Source organism: Rhea americana, unplaced genomic scaffold (genome assembly GCF_003343005.1).
Source record: "Rhea americana isolate MKP2758 unplaced genomic scaffold, rheAme1 scaffold_4, whole genome shotgun sequence".
Classification (NCBI taxonomy): domain Eukaryota; kingdom Metazoa; phylum Chordata; class Aves; order Rheiformes; family Rheidae; genus Rhea; species Rhea americana.
Window position 1 is genome coordinate 8,441,956 of NW_028186534.1, and position 19,440 is coordinate 8,461,395.

Below are 19,440 nucleotides of genomic sequence, written 5' to 3' on the forward strand. Positions count from 1 at the left end.
GACGCGCGGCCTTTGGGCCGGCGCCCGCTGCGGGCCGGCGCTGCCCGGGGCCTAGCGGCGCTCAGCGGCCTCTCTCGCTTTCGCAGGGCGAAGATGAGTCTGTTCGGGTCAACCTCGGGGTTTGGTAGCGGAGGTACCAGCATGTTTGGCAGCACGACTGCGGATAACCATAACCCGATGAAGGTAGGCGCGGGAACCCCGTGAGAGCCACCGCTCTYGCTGCCCTGCTTTAGTGCCTTTCGGCGGCCCTAACCGAACCCGACGCCTCGAAGTGACGGCGTCACAACGGCACAGTTCTTAAATGTGGCTAATTCTGTTTCATTTCCTGATCTTTGTAGGATATTGAAGTGACATCCCCACCTGATGACAGCATATCTTGTTTAGCTTTTAGTCCACCAACATTGCCTGGTAATTTCCTCATTGCAGGATCGTGGGCTAATGATGTAAGTACTCTTGATCAGACCTACAGAAGGATCAAGTGAAAGCATTGGTGCCTAAACTGCAAATTGTGATCTTAAAAACCTGTGTCAGGACATCTGCAAATCTTTCTGATTGCAGAGTTTGGTTTTTGGTGTCTAGGCACTAAGAGTTTTGACATGACTGAGGAGCTGCTTTTGCTGAGAAATTTGGTTATGATCTTCAGATTAGTTGTGCCTCTTCTGTGTTTCTTAATCTCCAACTCAGTAGACATAGTCAATAGTTTCCTGTTAGATTTTTATTACTTTGACCTTTTTTTTCCTGCTGATCTGTTTTTAAGCTTCATTTCGTAGGAGGATTCGGGTAACACAGTTATGCTTGTGGTTTCCAGAGGAGAAAGCATGAAGGCACTGGCAAATCTTAGCTAATTTGACAGTGTAGTCTCAAAAGGATTAGTATCTATCAATCTTACTGAAATTTCTGTTTGGGTAGAAGCATGAGATCCCAATCGTTGCAAACAGGGAGGAGAAGACTGGAATTTTAAGATCATCAGTTAACCATTCTGTCTGGTCTGTCAGCTGGAGACCCGCACATATAGCGCTAAGATGCATACAGGAGGCACTTTCTTCGTACCTGGCAGTTAAGGATTCTGCAGGAGAGCACTGGGAGGTGTTACATGACCATAAAGCACTTTTTTAGGGAGAGTTGAAGTTGTTCTTGGGYGGAGGATGTATGGCTGCATGGATGAAGGGAGTACAAGGAAATAAGGTTTTGTTAGTTTTGTAGAAAACATTTGATGTTTAGAATCATTTGATTTGTTAGCTTAAGTAAGCTTAGGATCTTCAAGGAGAGAAGTTTTCATATCAATATGTTAACATTTGTGTATGCATCCGCTGTTGCAGGTTCGCTGCTGGGAAGTTCAAGATAATGGACAGACAATTCCAAAAGCTCAGCAGATGCACACAGGGCCTGTACTAGATGGGTGCTGGAGTGATGTATGTTCTCATTTAAAAAGAAGTAAAGTTTTTTTCGTCCAAAAACCTAAACAAAACAGCATGTGGTTTTCAGTCACACTGCAGTGCCAAATGTAGATGCATCCCAGGATTATTTTATAGGCGTGTTACWGTAACTCTGCTAAACAGGCCTTAATAGAATAGACTAACACGGCCAGATAGGCTGGATGAAAGTCTGTTTAAGAATGTATTTAAAACTAGGCAAGAGCTAGTACAGTTTTCTGTTTTGGTTATAAAGTAAGCTTAGAAAAGGCCTCGAACTGAGGACCTTGAATCTGAAACAGTACTGTATTTTTAGCTGAGTTTCAACGATATGTTGTTTGTATTTTGCAATATATGATTTTTTTTCCTAAGATTTTGCCAAACATGTGAGATTCTGCAGAAATGTGTTTACAGCAACAGGGATTGTTCTCTGAAATTACCTAGTCATGATTTGACTAGCAAAATGTTTAAGGGCTATTGTCAGTACTAAGTGTTTGCATAATATTTCAAAATACAAGAAAAGTAGGGCAGTGACAAAATTAAATACCATGGGCTTTTTTCCCCTCTCCTTTTTAAAAAAWTTCTGAGTAGAATAAGTATTTTTCACTGTATTTAAACAAATATCCCTTGTGTGTTCACACCTTATCTTTGGGATAGAATTTGGGTTTGTTATTGGTAGATAGGTGTAAGGAAACAGTAATGGGCAAGTTTATAAAATTCCTTTTTTATTATTCCTTTTATTTTTATTGTCATTTTTATTTCTGCTTTATCCACGTACAAAACTACCCCTTTTTATTACTAGTAAAGAACAAGACTTAACAATTTTTAATAAATAGTATATGCTAATTAATCTCTTGGATTTTTAATTATTTTTAGGATGGGAGTAAAGTATTTACAGCTTCCTGTGATAAAACTGCCAAAATGTGGGATCTCAACAGTAATCAGGCTATTCAGATCGCACAGGTAAACAAAAATACCAAACTGTTCATTGTTTTTTTTTTTTTTTTTTCTCTTTTCTACTTTCATTAAAGGCTACCTTTATAAGCTAAATAGGGTAATGTTTAGTGCTTCCAAGTTAATTGAAATGTTTGTAGGATGCCTTTTACATTGCGAATATATGAGAAAACTGCTGTCAAAGTGATTTGAATAGCTCATGCAACATTTTCATGTATCTTACCTGAGAGAGCTCTTTCCATCACTGCGGTAAGCTTGCAAAATCATTCAGCTGCATGCTGATTATTGTCTGAGCCTACAGTGTTCTTCATCTTTCTCCTTGTGTACCTAGTCCCTGCTGTTGCTTACTTCCTGCTTTCATTATAGGTTATTGTAGTCTTCCTTTTTCTACTTCAACTCTATAGGGGAGAGAAAATTAAAAGAAATGTCTGAATTCACTTTCACAAGTGTCAGCTTTCTGCTGCAGAAATAACAGGAGTTGTAATTTACATTCTGATTTTAGAAGTGAATATTCACAGAACATGTAGTTATGGTGACTAACTACATGTTACATAATTTAAGAAAAGAGTATTTTTACTGATTACTTTTTCAAGCTTATCTGAGGTGAAAAGAATTCAGGTTTAAAAATCTTGATTTTAATATCTTGTTGATTTAGTGAACATAAGCCTTTCTCCTGTAGCTGTTCTCGAAAGAAGAAAGCCAGTTAATAAGGGTTTCCATTTCTTAGGAAGTCTTGATCTATAGCATGATGGATTATGTCTTTATAAACAAATAGAAAACCTTGTTATTCATAGTTCATATTTCTACTGTGACCATCTTCCTGTGTAGGGTGACTTTATAGTTTTGTTTTTTTTTTTTTTTTCATCAGGAGCCACTGTTTTTCCTCTGTAGGTGTTTTTACAGTGCTAAACAACATAAAGTCATGATTCACAACTTTTACCGTAACTGCTATGACTAAAATCACTTTTTTTTGAATGCATAAAATGTGTAAATACATACAAAGCATAAGCAACAAATGCAAAATATTACTTTAGTAACTGTTGGTGTGTTTGTCCTGTCTGCTCTTCAGCATGATGCTCCCGTTAAGACTATCCATTGGATTAAAGCACCAAATTATAGCTGTGTAATGACCGGAAGCTGGGATAAAACTTTGAAGGTATGATTTTTACTTGAAAAAATGGGAATAAAGGGCACTAATATCTGTGCATAAAAATACATAACGTGAAAATWTTTTCTTAAATACACTAATACAAAAAACAGATTAGTGAAGTAGCCTGATGTCAGGCATTACATTACTCAGACTCGAMAAGAGTGAAACAACTTGGTAGGACTCACTTTTTCTTTACTAAATTAACTTGTGTGGTTAGTCCAAGTATAAGTTTGTTCTCTCTCTTTTTTGTATCCATCAGTTCTGGGATACCCGTTCACCAACACCTATGATGACATTGCAGCTCCCTGAAAGATGTTATTGTGCTGATGTGGTAAGCCAAGAAAAATGGTGAACTAGGGTCAGCTAGGCAGGCTGGAATGTTAATAAACTCGACAGTTCAAAGCTTCKCTGGGTTAGCACTAAATACGGACTGTTAGTATTTGATCTCTGGGTGACCTTCACAATAAGACAAACTGATTTTCTCGATCAGGCCTCTAGCGAGTAGGTGTTTGCATCATACAAAGCATCCTTAATATCCCTTTTAATATCACAAAGACTGAATCAACACTAGGGCTGAACTATGCTTTCTGGATCTGAAGATATGTCTACAGCTGTACTTTGTTCTCTCTCTTCCTCCCCTTTCGTTTCTGCCTCCCTTGCTCCCAAAAGACAGTCAAGTTCCTGTAATTTCTTGATAGATTTTTGAGAAATAATAAACAGAATTGTCTGTTGTGCTATTAACACAACTTTCTGTCTTCCAACATATTTTACAACCTTATCCAGGTTCATCCTATGGCGGCTGTGGCCACTGCAGAAAGGGGCTTGATAGTTTATCAGTTAGAAAATCAGCCCTCTGAATTTAGAAGAATAGAATCTCCTCTTAAACACCAGGTAAATAGTTATATTTATTACAAGTGTATTTATACAGACTGTTGAAGTTTTGAGCTTTTTTTGAGCAGTTCTGAGGTGGGATTGATAATATTTCATCAGTGTTTGATATTATATATGTGTTGTTGAAGAGACATAGGTCTGAGAGATCTTCTAAGTTTAGATCATCTAGTATTCATAATGTTCCTACATCTTGTCTTCTCTCGAGGTGTCAAATGTGTGTACTTYATTTTTTCTACTGAAGAAATCTCTATTGCATGTCTTCATAGGATTTAGGAATGTAAATATTGTGGCTGAAATTCTCAAGACAATTTGACCTATCTCTCAACCTTGTTTGTGTTTCACTTTATTATGCATTTGAATATGTGGGGTTCTGTGCCCTTAAGCAAAACAGCCAGCATTCAGAAAATCTGGCCCTCGAGCTTTTGTCTAAAATACTTTTTATCTTTCTCAAATTTAGCATCGCTGTGTAGCTATTTTTAAAGACAAAGTGAACAAACCTACTGGATTTGCCCTTGGAAGTATTGAAGGAAGAGTAGCTATTCATTATATCAACCCTCCAAATCCGTAAGTATTAATTATTAAAACGTTCTTTATTGCCCACTTTACAATGAAGAAAGTAAAAAGACTACTTATTTTTCAGTGCAAAAGATAATTTCACTTTTAAATGTCATCGCTCCAATGGAACRAACACATCGGTACCTCAGGATATCTATGCTGTAAGTATTCAGCATGTACCCCTGGATCATTTATGCGGTGAGGTTAGAGGCTACATATGCTCTGTGTACTCTTTTAATGTAAAATTTGTTGTGAATTGTTTGTTCTCCTTGACCTTTTAGCCTGCCTAAAGTTGTCATAAACTTGTACTTAAAGAGCAATCATGTTAATRCATTAAGAGAAAGGACAAATTTTGCATTTCTTTTAAGACGAACCCTGGATAAACTATTCATTAAATCGTCTTAGGGTGGAGAAAGTATTTGCTATGTCTTTTTGTTACATCACGCTTGTTCACTTTGTTCATATGGAACACATCCTTAATTTATTGTGTAATGGGATTGTGCCATTGAATTCCTAGCTACTACAAAAAAGGATGCTTATTGCTTTGGGTTTAAAATTGTATTTGTTAAAACATTAAAAAAAAAAAGGACAAAAAAAGAACAATAGTTGCAAAAAATCGTCCATGTGTGTTTTTTCAAAAAAAAAAAAAAAGAACAATAGTTGCAAAAAATCGTCCATGTGTGTTTTTTCTCTCAGTATCCAGTGCATGTGTTGAGTGTTCCATTGCCTGCATATGTGTGGTGTTTAACGTAGCATTTTGCATGATTTTGCAGGTAAATGGGATAGCATTTCATCCTGTCCATGGTACTCTTGCAACGGTCGGATCTGATGGTAGATTCAGCTTTTGGGATAAAGATGCACGAACAAAGCTAAAAACATCAGAACAACTTGACCAGCCAATATCTGCTTGTTGTTTCAACCATAATGGGAATATATTTGCATATGCTTCCAGTTACGATTGGTCAAAGGTAAAAATAAATAAATAATTAAATAAATAAAATTAATTTTTTACTTATATGCATATTAGCAATTGACAACAAATAGGACTTATCTTTTTCACGTGAGCCTTTCAGGTTCTTTGTAAATACTAGGAGAGTCTTCCTAATTTCACAGGTATGCAAGAAAATTTAGAGTGATATTTTAGACRGCTGTCCAATGCAAAGCAACACTGAAGTGCTACATTCTTTATTTCTTTGTTTGATAAGATTGCTAAATAAGGCTCTTTTCCAATTTAGATAAGCAAAATGTAAATTACATGATTTAAAAAGTTGCTTCTGGTTGCTTGCACTCATTCTGCTGTGGGGAGCGTCATGGAACAATATGKCAGCTAACAGGTTCTCACACATCTCTGAAAAGCACATCTCTATTCCTCATGTAGATTCCTTTATTAATTTTAAATTATTTTTTAAATTAATTTTGTGGCTATATTGAGCCACTGTTTGAGTGTCATGTACTAAACTTCTGGTAGCATCTATTTTTCTTCCAGAATAGACTCAAAAATAGGTCATCTAGATGAGATGGAATCACAACATACCATAGCTTGTGGGGGATTGATTCTTGTTAGTACTGCAAAAAGGGACAGCAAGGTTGAAATGTAGCTGATTTTAGTGGAAAGGCAACTAGAGTTTTACTTTTCTGTTACAACTAGTGCTTTTTATATTTGAGGAGGATGTTACTTGTGCTTTTTACTGAAATTCCTATAGAAATCACACAAACTCTATTACATGCCAGCAAGAGATCTAAACTTAAATTACTATGTTGTAGTGAATGTTGTGAATGCTGACTAAAGTAAGATAACTTTATTAAACTCTAAAACAGGTGAATTCTTCTGTTCTAAACTTGTGTTAAGTAGATTGCGATGATAGTTTGGTATGTATCTATCTTTCAGATTGGTAAATTGTAAACTGATATTAAGCAGTAAGTAGTAAAACTGGTGGGTAGTAAGTTTCCTTTCTAGAAAACCTTTCTAGGACCAATTCTGTAAAGTTGGTAACTTTCAGGTTGTGCATTGGATTTTAACAGTTTTACCAGTGCTTACTTTCCTTGCTTTTGAAACTTTTTTTACTGAATTGGTAATGTGTATGCAGTAGTGTCAATATGTAGAGTAGTATGTTTGCCTTTGTAGTTGAACAGAAGTATTTTTGCAACTGCATTTAGAACTTGGGCCTCATTTTGAAAAAAATCTTGTCTTTCACTTAAAACAAGAAATGCAAAGTGAAATAAATTGGGCAGGAGTTTTAAAGGTTTTGGTTTCTTCTCTGCCTAGAGTGACCTTTTTTAAATTCATAGTTGAGTTCCTATGTTGCATATAAAAAGTAGAGTTTAGAGTTACTTGGTTACTTCTGTGGAACATTTTCTGTAGTTCAGAAATGAATAAATACCATTTAAATTTTACTTTATATGTACAGTTATTATAAGAACTTGTTAGAGTAAGCTGTTTCTAATCCACTAATGGTGTCCAATAGTACCTGGTCTTAAAGACTTGAAGAGTAAATCTTAATAAACCATTGTAATAGCTTATTCTTACTGTTTAAGGTAATGTTATTTCCTCTTGGAACAGAGTAAATACAGATTATTTTGCTTTTTTAGGGTCATGAATTTTATAATCCACAAAAGAAAAATTACATTTTTTTGCGGAATGCAGCAGAAGAATTAAAGCCTAGGAATAAGAAGTAGTGAGTATGAATCCGACTTGTGTTACTCTACTGTTTTTCTGCCATTCTTGCCCCTACTCCACTGCTCTTCTGCCATTTGTGCCCTATTGCGCCACGATTCAGTCAACTTTGGATCGCTGATATTTAGCAGGAACTGTATAAATTACATTAAGTGTATTCTGACTTGCTGGAGAACATCTTTCAAATTAGATACTCTGATATGTATAAGAAAGAAAGGCTGATATTCACATGACTTACCACTGTCTGTTCCACAGCAATAATGTAATTGCAGCAACATCTCTAAATCTGGGTTAAGTATTCCTGCTTAGAAGCGCAAGGATTTGTATCTATGGATTTATTTTACTTGTACTATGTTAAAAAACATTCATTGTAATAGTTTTGGAGAAGTTGTATAAATACTGTATTTTTTTGTAAGTACTTGAAGAATTGCAAATAATTCTTTTCAAAGGAKGCTTGATATTACTTAATATTCAGGGTTTTTTCATTGGTTTCTAATTTTTAAGATAGAAGTATTGTCTGCTGTATGCCAGGAAGAAATGCCTTGCAAATTCTTTTCCCTCATTTTCTAGATGAATTTGGTAGGTATGTAAGTGGCCAATAGCAGTGACAGAACTCAAGGTGGAAAAGACAGGCACTGTGCAAATTCCTCTTTCCTTCTTCGTTACACTCTGGCAGTGCAGGAGAATTTTGAGCCACCACTACTAACGCTTATTCTAGTCCAAAGGGGAAACTGCCATTTGTGCCAAGTGGTATAGTTCAGTAACGTGAGCAATCCATTAAAGCTTTTGTTTTGATCACCACCAAACCAATGTACGCAAAATACGTGTGGCTTAAACTGCTTTAAAACTGATGTTTTTAAAGTTGGTTCTTTTACCATTTTTTGTCCCTTAATGAGTTTCTGAAGTGAAAATTTTTCATTTTTGCATTAATTAGAAAGTAGTGCTGGTGAGCTTCATCCTCATCAAAAATGCTGTGAAGCAAAGTTAAAACAATGTGGGTCTTTCTGACTTGAATCTACCACTGTTTACTTCAACTAGCCTGTTGTATACATGCCAAAGTTTTCTTTTTAGAAGCGAGTGCTTATTATTCCTGTTAACTATTATTTGTTTGATAATGACTAAATAAAAGAAGGGCAGCACGTATAGAAATACCTGTCATATTGTAAAAATTCTCTGTAAAGCTGTATGTTGCAACATTTATGATTATGGATTCATGCTACATTTCAAATAAAATTTTTACTAAATCCTTTTTTATATTCAGTAGTTCTATTTTAGTAACATAGGCAAGGTGTTGTGCTTCACTTTTAAAAGCAACTTCATGTCTTTTCTCTGTAATTCAGATCTTGTTATGAATCATTCCTGTGGTTTCACCTCAAATTAAAAGGACTAATGTTAAGAATAAAAGCCTTTTGTTTCATGCGAATGAATCAAGTTCCTTGCTATCTCAGCAGCCAAACACCTGACAATTTCTCTTCAGTACAATGAATCATACTTTCTTCAAAATCTCTAGTTTAGTGGTCCCTTAACTTCAGACTCTTTCTTTTGCAGTGTTCGTCAGTTCTTGCTTGGTGTATATTTGAGGAAAGTTCATGAAATATGCTGCTGATGTTTAGAGATGCTCTGTACTGGATTTTGTTTCTTAAGATAGATTTCTTTCTGCTACTTCTTCATTTTATGTGGTTTTAGTTTTTACATTCGTAGACTATTCATTTCCTTTAAGATAGGAAAGAGTTCCCAGCTGCTACAGCAATAGCTGGTCATCTGCTCAAACCGTTCTTTTGTTTTTATTGCATGTCATTTTTTAAGATTGTGTGTGCTTGTTATGCTGTAATCTTTAGCTGTACGCACATTTTTCCAGTCTTCCCACTCAAATGAATACCAGCAAGCACCTAGCAGGCTCAAGGTCAAGTGTGTGTAATCACTGCTGACAAAAAAAGAAAATTCTTACTCTGTGTGCAGAACTGGTATAAACAGGGAAGAACGAACTGAATTGTCTCTCTTGCTTAAAAAAATCTATTTATTTGTTTAAATACTTAACAATGTGGATAAAATGACAAGAAAATAGATTCACTCTGACTCAGCAGATACCTTTCCACTGCATCCAATGGAATTGCACCTAGTTAGGTGGGTATTGAGTTTGCCCAAAATATATTTTCATCATGGAGCCAGCACTGGTTAAGTCCCTTTTTGTTGAGTGATAGAGTTTTATATTAACATATTGAGTACTTACTTGCCACTAGAAGTCAATTTTTTATCTGTCAGCAGGAGTTCAGAATTTAGTCATTGCATTAATTGTTCAGACTAATTTTAGAAGGGCATATTTTCCATTACATTCCTGTGCACATTAGATATGTTCAACTGGGAGGACAGAGTCAAACTTTGAAATGATTTGTTTTCCATTACCCAAGTTATGAGAATGCATTGGCAATTTACTCTTYCCTGGAATTATTGTGAGGTTCTCATCTAAAATACACACAGCTGTATCCCTTCATTCTGTGCTTATTCATACGCAGTTCAGTGTTACACATGTTCTGGAAATGTAATAACTTGCTATGCTATGTCACCTGTCCAGAAAACTTGAATTATGTAGAATGTTAGATTCTAATGTGCACACAAAGCCAACTGTTGGAATGCTAGATTTATAGAGAAGCAAGTTATTTTCATTATTTGTTGAAAGTTTGCTGATAATGCTCATATTGCACAAAAATAATCCTTGGAATAAAGAGCAACTGGGCTGAAGAAGACCGATAAAATAGTGACATTTTATAAAAATTTTCGTATGAGCTATCTTAACTTTCTTCTTGCTAGTTTTACATGTCAGGTTAATAAAATGTCAATACCTTAACAAAGTTTGTATGCCAAAGCCTTTCACCAATGAAAACAAGACATATTTACATAATTGCAAGCGATMGAGACGGTGTGTCTTAACTTACTACCTATCAGCTGAAGTGCAATAGCTGAATTGGTGAGTAGTTTCCTAGTCTAGAAATAGGTCAGTTTGAGTCATTCTYCTGTGAAATAGGGTTTTGGGATAGGGGTGGAGTTAGGTTGTTGTGGGAAATTTCAGTAAAACCACTGCCTAGTTCAATTTAGATGTGATTAAGTGCTAGTTGTAGGCGAGGTGTTTGGGCAGCTGTGCATTATAAGGAATCATGTCAAACCAGTCTCCAAAGGTCTGTCTGGCCTTTGAAATGACAGAAGCCATTTATTTCTCATGTTTGCTCTTCTGCTGTTGCTGTTATTCACAGAGATGGACCAGGACTGAGCGCAAAAAGAAATGCTGAAGTGCCTCGTTTTTACATCCCTAGAGTCACTAGCTAAGTGTGACATATGGTTTAGGGTAATGCTAATTTACCTTTCATCTTCCTCCAAAACTTTCAGCTCCCTGGTTTTTTAAACACCAATTTTCTACGCTTTATAACCGTGTTTCACTGTTGCCATCTGCAGAAAGGAAGGGAAAAGGATGAGGTGTTTTCACAGCCCCCACTGTGGCGAGTTGGCTAAGCATTACGAAGTTTCACCTTCAGAATCCGGCACTGTTTGAAAGAGGTGATCATTACTGCAGTAATCTCAGCTAGAAATGACTCATGTTTTGCATTATGCTTTACTTAGTAAATTAATAAGTGCTGTATAATATTCAGATACTCTCAGAACTAGCTTGAAATCTATGATTAATTAAGTTTTTTTTTCACATTACTAGTCTTTCACTTCCTCATCCAGTTGAAGGATTCCTTTTGGGTTACTGACTCACTGGATGCTGGGATGCAAGTGCATGCTGGAACGCAGAACATGTTTTCCTGTATTTAAGCCTTTTACTGTATATTCTGAATTTCTGACTGACAACACRTAAGTGAAAAAACAAATAACTTGATTTTTTTCGCCCTTAAAAAACGTACTGCTTTCAGTTATTCCTGTAACAATATACATTGTTAATGCTTCATGTTGATACATTTGTTGGTATGGATTTTTTTTGATACAGCTATAGCTGTGGGAACCAAGTGATTTATCTGTTAATAAGGGCATAAATGTCACTTTTATTCAAGGTGACTTCTGCAAAAGGTATGAACTGTAGATCTGTTCGTGTGCATACTTACTTCAGAAGGGATCAGTACTTTTTTAAGGCGCTTCACTGTACAATATTTTCCCTAGCTTGTTAAACTTGCAGGCCAGGTGGGAGCCGTCCCTTTGCCACTAGTGCTAYGACACAAAATATGAATGGAATAAATCGTAATAAAACCGAGTTCTTACTAGAATTTTCTATTCCGGCSGTTGCAGTGATGCTCTAAACGCGTAGTGTAAACCGACTGCTGTGAATCTCTCTTGAAGCCAGGAGGTGGCAGCATCGATGGCTCCTTTGAGAGCTTTCCCTGCTGTAGGCAGTCTCAGCTCCGCTGAAGTTCTCCCTAAAATGCGCAGTGCAACGCCTACGTGCTGCACTTACGCTACAGTAAATGACATGGCACCTCTTAATCAATTGTTGCCTTTTTATTAGCTTAAATGCTTTTAAAAATCACAGAAACTTAAGCACTATTTGTTGTATTAAACTGTCATAAAATACAGTATACAAGAAGATGCATACAAGAGGGATTTTTTTTTTTAAACCAACTTTTGCAGGAATGTACATGACAGCTATCTGCATATAAACCAGAACCTTTTTAGAGCTGGGAGATGCACTTTTGGCTGCCCGGAGACATATCTGTATGATCACCTTAGTTTTGGGGACCTTTGTACTATTAGAGGTGTTGCACGCATGGTAGTATGATGTGTTTGGGGACCAGATGTTTAAAGAGTTCATAATTAGTCAGGACTGGAGTTGAGTGAGTTAGTATACGAGCTGGATTATCAGCTAGTAGCATTATTACTAGTTTAGCTTTCAAAGCCAACTGTTATTAAATTAAACTGCTTTGCTTTGGTTGTCTTTTCCCTAGTTTTCATACTTCCAACATAAAAGGAGACTGTAGTTTTAAAACTGATGGGAAACTTAGCAGCTATTTTAAGTGTGGGTCCTGCTACTGTTCTTCCCTTTCCAGGTCAGAATAAATGCCATCAGCCAGCCAGTTGTACTGGTTTCAGCAGACAGATGCTTCTGTCTTCATTGTRTGCTTTCTTCCATGTGCAGGTGGAACAGGCTATGTAGAATCTACAACAGGTTGGAGACCCTTCAGGAGACAGACTCATGACAACGTGCCACTGGAGTGGTGCACCATAGCGTATCACAGTTACAGACATTATGGATTAAAGTGACAGCAGTCTGTCTGCACTGCCACAGGTATGTCCTGCTTGACAAGACAGCAGAAGCTCGCACAGCATAGGATCAGAATTAGGCTTCAGATGCGTATTTCAGCTTGATTGGACTAGTTCCTCAAATGCAAAGCRTAACTCCATGTATTTGTACAATTTACTCACTTCTGAAATAGGAATAGTGCTACATAAGGTAAAAGAAATTACTAGTGTTTAGGACTTAGGGTAAAGCAGTATGAGATTCAGACAATATCACAAAGGGGCCCATGATCCCCTGGAACACTTCCCTGTTGATAGAGTAATTCCAAATGTTTGTGCTCTATCAGCTCTGCAAATACTTTTTGATGCAGTGCATAAAGGATACAATACCAGTCGACATTAGCTTTGTAAAGAAAGAGGTTTTCTTCTGTTGACTAATTATCCAGTGAATATATTCAGCTTGAAGAGGCACTTTAATAATTTAGCAGGCATGTGCTAGGTAATATAGGAGCTTTTGTCTTACTAGCGGCATAGATCTTGAATCAGGTGTAACCCAATCTCTGGCTTTCTGTATTCAAGGAAGTGTTTCGTATAGCCCCTGTATCAAGTGCCACTGAAGAGCACTCCTAGATAAAAGATTAAGGTAATGCCCTAGCTCTGCATAGGGAAAGTTTACCCTTTACTGTCCAGTATATCTTTGTAGGCAGTAAGTGCTTCATAACATGAGATATGTATATGTTAAGATCCAATTATGAGTTTGTTGCAATAATAGAAAAATACTGAAAATTGTCTGTTAAATATTTGGTAGGCTAAGCCTCTCTCTCCTTCCTACTTTTAACTTTATGTGGTATTATTAAAGGGATTGCAGTTTGATGCTGAACACTTTCAGTCTTTAATGTTTTTAAATGCAAATCATTAGTAAAGCTTTCATTAGCTGGACCAGATGAGGAGAATGGTAATATTTAGTTACTGAGAACACTATGTAATCAAAACTCAAGTAACAGACAAGAAGTAACCTTCTTAAGGTTTGAAGAAAACCCTTAAGGTATTTAAATCACTGTTAATGCCCTGTTTTTGAAAAAGTATAAGCTCAAATAGTCTCTTCTGAACCACTGTCAGCTGGTTCAAGCCATTCCTCTCTGCTAGCCAACCATATATCAACTAAATAACTAAGCTGCAGCAAAAGGAAATGCATTTTGTTTAGAATAGGCCATAATTACTGTATTTGGTGAAGTATAGACAGAATACAGTAACTCAAGTTGGAATCAATCTAAGAGGTATACCTGCTATAGAAAGGACTGTTTCTTCTCATATGACTAAAACCAGAATTAAAATATAATCTTTTTCTTTGGAAGGACAGCTGTCTACCATGCTCCTGCTGCAACTAAGACTGGGAGTCAAAAGGACAGATATCACTTACTTAGAGGTAACTGCTTTTTCCAGGCTTCTGACTATTTTGGATATCTCCTTCTATTTAATGTTTGTTCGTGGTCTAGAGTAACAGAGTTACAGACTGAATTAGTTGTTTATGAATTAACGTTTAATTTGCAGAACAGTACTTACATGTTTGTAAAGAACAACTCTTGTTGAAAGTTGTCGGACTTCAAACATTAATGTTTAGCATTTCAGAGAGGCATTCACTGAGTTGCAACAGCTCCTCACAAAAACACAGAAAATGGGAGATGTCTGTTGAAAGGGAACAGCTTAGCAAAGCTTTTTTCATTGAACTTTTCTACTGTCAAGCTTTTGCTGGACCACAGGGCTGTGTGATGCAGTGTGAGTCATTCTCTAATGCTGACCTATGTCTGTCACCACAATGGCTTGTGTCACCCAGTTTATCACCTGAGCAGCTTTCTTTGGTGGTCCTACCAGCAGCAGTGAGGAAATTAAAGAGAAGGTGCTATATTGAACTACACTGAAATATTTTGAATATGGCTTGGGCCAGAGAAAAGATCTGCAATGGTTACTTTCCTATCCTGGAGTCATCTGAGAACCTACTCACTACTATATCATGCTTAGTAGGYCTCCTTATCTTTCTGGGCAGTGCTGTCAAAGCTGCCCCTTTTGGTAAGGGAACAGGAGAGCTGGCTTTTCTTCTTATAGGCTGATGATAATTTCGTTTGAGGTAGGACTGGCCTCTGTACCTCAGGCTGGCAAAAAGGGACACCATGCTCCAGGAAGGGAAATGAAGTTTCTGATTCAGTACCAACTTCAGTACCCATATGCTTTAYTCATGAGCTAGAGTTTACTTTAAAAATACAGATTAACCGATCTATCAATCTTTGTCTCTTTCTCTGTCTTCCTGTGTGTAACATATACCATCCTTATCATCATAGGCTCTTCTCTATGTGCTTATCCACTAATTTAAAACACAATGCATTAAGTGGTTAATGTGATTTAGCAGGAAATGGCCTGCATGTATTTCAGTTCTGAGGTCACTGTCCCCTTTCCAGTGCTGGGCATTGTGTTCCTGTTAATTACTTGTTGAGCTATCGAAGGGTTTTCCCCATCCGCAGCAACTGCAATGCTTCAGCCGATTAGATGCAGGTGTTGTAGTATTAGGAGCTGTGTGGCATCCGCCAAGTGAGCTCTGACCCTCTGCACGCTGTGACAGTTCTGCCCTTTAGTGGCTGTATGATGAGCAAGATTTTTGAAACGGGCACACTCCAAGCTCTTCAAGACTATGGCAATTTCTATAGAAGCTGGGGTCATTTCACCCAAATTCAAGTCCAAGTAATGGTTTTTCTTTTCTAATTTCCTCTCCAAGCGCCATGGACATAGTGGAACCTTGTATGGAATTTCAGTACATTGTTTTAGTGTCTGCACAGTTCACTGGTATTCATATAACTTGGAGAGTCACCAGTCCGCAATGAAACTTCGCTGGCTTGCATTTGAAAAGAGAAGACATGATAAGGAGAGAGCTCTAAGAGACTCACTTGGGGAATTTCAACAAACTACATAAGCTAAGGAGCCATCTTCTACAAGTCTGAGGTCCAGACCTTGTGTCAGCAATGATTTTCCTCTGCCAGCGGTCCACCAGATGAGTCCTGAACACCAGCTTGCTTGCCACTAGCTCAGCAAGACAAATTTGCCTTTTCTCAACTGGCCACGTCCCAGCAAAGAATACACTACTGAATGGGCCACTTTCCTTTTCTTGCCACCTTGCATCATTTTGGCCAAGAATACGTTATCAAAACAAATGCTTTATGACCCCCAGTCAGGGTCTCGACCATGGTCTCAGTGCACAGGGAATCTGTTGCATGCACGCTCAGTGCAAAAGCATTTGGAGAAGAAAGCACGAAGCTGCTGTCTTACAGCTGARTCCAGACTGTGAGAAACTGGTAGGCAGTGGTGCTGGTGCTGGTAAGAGTCTTATTGCCACAGGTCTCTTCTGGTAAATGAGTCTGAAGGAGGCACTGACAGTGGCAGGAACCAGCAGCAGAAGTTGTACGTGGTTTATCACCCAGTGGATTTTGATTCCTAGCATTGTCTGGTTCTGGGAAGTGCAGGACCAGAATAGGGGGAAAGCATGGCACGCTCTGGACACATGCCATCAATGAAGAACAAAGCACAACGTTCCTGATTACAGTAGTTCTCCTTACTGGTAGTTGAGGGTGTGTGAGGAATGTGATAGCACAACCTCKCAATTTAGGGGCATTATTTCTCCTATGCCTCTCTTTCAGTCCAGCCCTACATCCAAGGCCTGCATTGCAGTTTTGCCTTCCTGTGTCAAGTTCCCCCATGCAGTTATGAGCTTTGTTATTTCTCCCCTTATCATATATTTTACATTTAGGGAATTTTGTTATCCATTACTATGATTCCATTTGTCCTTCGTCTTGGCACAGACACACAACATCTCGTCCTCCCATTTGATGTCCCTGTGCAAGATGAATGGTTTGGAGACAAGAACTAATCTTTTAATGACATTTGCTGTCACTGTTCCATCTCTAAAATGTGTTTATGAGCCAGTAGAGCGAGAGAGTCAGACATCCCATTTGTAGGYACTTGCACCTCTCAGTCCCAAAGTTAGCTTTTCAGTATCCATGTGGCATCCTGTTATGTTCTTTTACTGCAAGTTATTTATATCATTTAAACAGGTCATTCTGTGACTGCTGGAGCTAATGGTCTGGTTCCCTCTGGACTTTTGTCTTGTGGCTGATTAAGGAGGAGGTGACTCAAAACTTCAAAACTGAAGTTTTTTTCCATGGCTGGGTCATTATTGCGAGAGTTTATCCTTTCAGATTTTCTGTTCTTTTGCAATGTAAGTACTCACACTATAGTTGTTCTTAGAGTCAGGCTTCCTGTTTCTCTCTTCCGGGACTTATTTTTATGAAACTTACAGGAATTTGAATACCTTTGAAACTGCAACCTGAAGTCAAATTTTGTCAAAATATATAACCTAATTCTAAAGTTATTAGGACACACAAAAACAAGCAATTATGATCATAAAGACCTTGCATCCATAGGGAAATCAAGCTAACAAGAAGCATGAAAGATAATCATCTTCCTCCCATTCACACTCTACTGTGAGACTCAGCATTTGAAATTTTTGCATGAATAATGTCTTTTGTCCTTCATTTTGAATCTTAGTTATATCTAATGCTTCAGCGCTGGCAGGCAGAGACTATCCTGAGGTGAGAACGGGTTATTGTGCTTTCATGACCTGCAGTGGTCGTTCTGTAGATCACCTGGTAATATCAGCTCTAAAGGATCTCCAAGCAGAGCAAAGAGACTCTCAGATCAGATTCTTACTCATCTTTGTCCATATGCAATAGAGAACCTGTATTTATTTACAGGAGGAAGAGGCTGGTTTTGACATCTATTATCTACCTCATGTTGACAACTGGCTTTTCATAAAGCATACATAGCCACTGAGACAGAAAACTTTTTGGACAGGATCATGTTTGTTTTGTGTTAGTACAAATCTGATCCAAACGAATGGGATTTGAACCCATGACCAGTGCTCTTATCCCCTCAYTATATAGAAAATGGTAGTGGGTTGTGGTTGCCATCGGTGAGGCCCTGCCTAACAGAGTACCATGAATAGAGAGGCTGTAGGTTGACCACAAAGCTTAAAGATTGTGTGCTTCTGACAATGAATGTTCTCTAGCAGGCATAAGATGTCAATGTAACTCATGTAGCCAAAAAAGGAAATGGAGCTTACTCAGCATCGCCAGTTCTGAAGTATCTCAGAAGATAAAATAATCCTATTGGAAGATTCCTACTGAAGCAGAAGCCTGTTCAAAGAGCAGTCCTGATTAGGAACATCCTCTATTCAAGTATTTTGCTAAAAATGACTGAAGAAAGAAGGATTTTTATTTTTTAATTCTTGTTACAGCAGCAGCTCTGAGTTAAGCAATGGTCATGGTGTGTTCAGGGCATCAAAGCAGAAAATCTCAGACAAAGGGCCCGGATGCAGAATTTCCTGCTCTAACCTAAACCAAATGCCACTGAATGCAGCTTCCCTCAAGATCTCCCAGCTATGCTACTGTTTGCAGCCTAGCTGGTGGCCAGCATCCAGACTGAGCATTAGTAAAACTAACAAACCAAACAGTTCCCACAGTAAGTCCCTTGCTCTTCAGCTAACTTACTTAACTGCAAAACATCCACAAGGGACGTTTCTTCCACTGTTGTTGCAATAACCAGTGAGTGGATATCCATGACAAAACCCAAGGGTACTGCCCTACAGCAATGAAGCCTTGGCTAAACAGCAGCAGAAATCGAAAGAGGTCAGAGCTCCACAGTAGCCCTGACCTGTTTTAAAAATAAAGCTCATCAATTTCATAAGAAATCAAGGAAGTTCTTCAATGCCTTTCAACTCAGACCTGTGATGTTGCAACACAGTTCTCTCAAAGACACCAAAGGAAGAAGGGGAACTGCTCAGAAAAGCATACAAGGAACAGCACCACAGAGCTTCACCCACATTCATTCTACTCTTCCCTGTCAAGRGTGGGACAAGAACAGCAAAGATTTTATGGCTTTACAGAATGCAAGGAACAAGGCCAGATTTTCCCCTGTAGTGAATTTGCTAGTCTTTACCCTTCTCTGTCCTATTCTTGTGCTCCCGAAGATAGAACTGCCATAATTTTTCTTCTCTTTAGACAGGGACCATTTCCGTGTGACTTTGTACCTAGTTGGGTTGGTCCTGTAGTACCTCCTCTAAAATTTTTGACAGAATCCAGGACACTTGGTTTGGTAATCTGCAACTGCTGGATCTCAGCTCCTGGATAACGTAGCTCAAGTCCCCCAGAAGGAGCCTTTGTGTATCAGTTTTACATAAGCTTCAGGGAATACATTAACATATAAGTAAAAAGCCAGTGAGTTCTCTTTACTATGTTGAATTACTGTCAATTATCTTCCTAATCTGTATTGGAATAGGATGCTCTGGATTTGCAATACAAATCACATATTTTAACTTTCTTAACATCTTAACTTTCTACATCTCATCATTTTCCCTGTTTTCTGCTCAGTTCACCTCCTCATTGATTGACAAGTGTAGTTTCATTTCTTCATAACTACAAAGAAGTGCATATAGTTGCACAACAGCATGCATCAGATCTGTGTTGCTGTCTTCCACCCCCCCC

At 37.9% G+C, this 19,440-nt stretch overlaps 1 protein-coding gene and 1 long non-coding RNA gene across 3 annotated transcripts in view; both read left to right on the forward strand.

Annotated features, from left to right (window-relative positions):
* Positions 1-55: 55 nt before the first annotated feature.
* RAE1 (ribonucleic acid export 1) lies at positions 56-8,890 on the forward strand. Of its 2 annotated transcripts, XM_085314108.1 has the most exons (12): positions 56-183; positions 339-443; positions 1,320-1,412; positions 2,289-2,375; positions 3,436-3,522; positions 3,776-3,847; positions 4,300-4,407; positions 4,865-4,971; positions 5,048-5,123; positions 5,736-5,930; positions 7,552-7,637; positions 8,207-8,890. In XM_085314108.1, coding segments are annotated over exons 1-12 (1,107 nt in total). In that variant the 5' UTR covers positions 56-93; the 3' UTR covers positions 8,208-8,890. The 2 variants fall into 2 exon arrangements, with proteins under 2 accessions (XP_085170234.1, XP_085170233.1); XM_085314107.1 differs by having other exon boundaries at positions 7,552-8,890.
* A 3,805-nt stretch (positions 8,891-12,695) lies between these two features.
* LOC146590765 (uncharacterized) overlaps positions 12,696-19,440 on the forward strand; it is a 9,110-nt gene continuing 2,365 nt past the window's right edge. The window contains exons 1-2 of the long non-coding RNA XR_014896937.1: positions 12,696-12,905; positions 14,217-14,282. This is a non-coding gene — a long non-coding RNA (uncharacterized LOC146590765). The remainder of the gene's footprint in view (positions 12,906-14,216; positions 14,283-19,440) is intronic.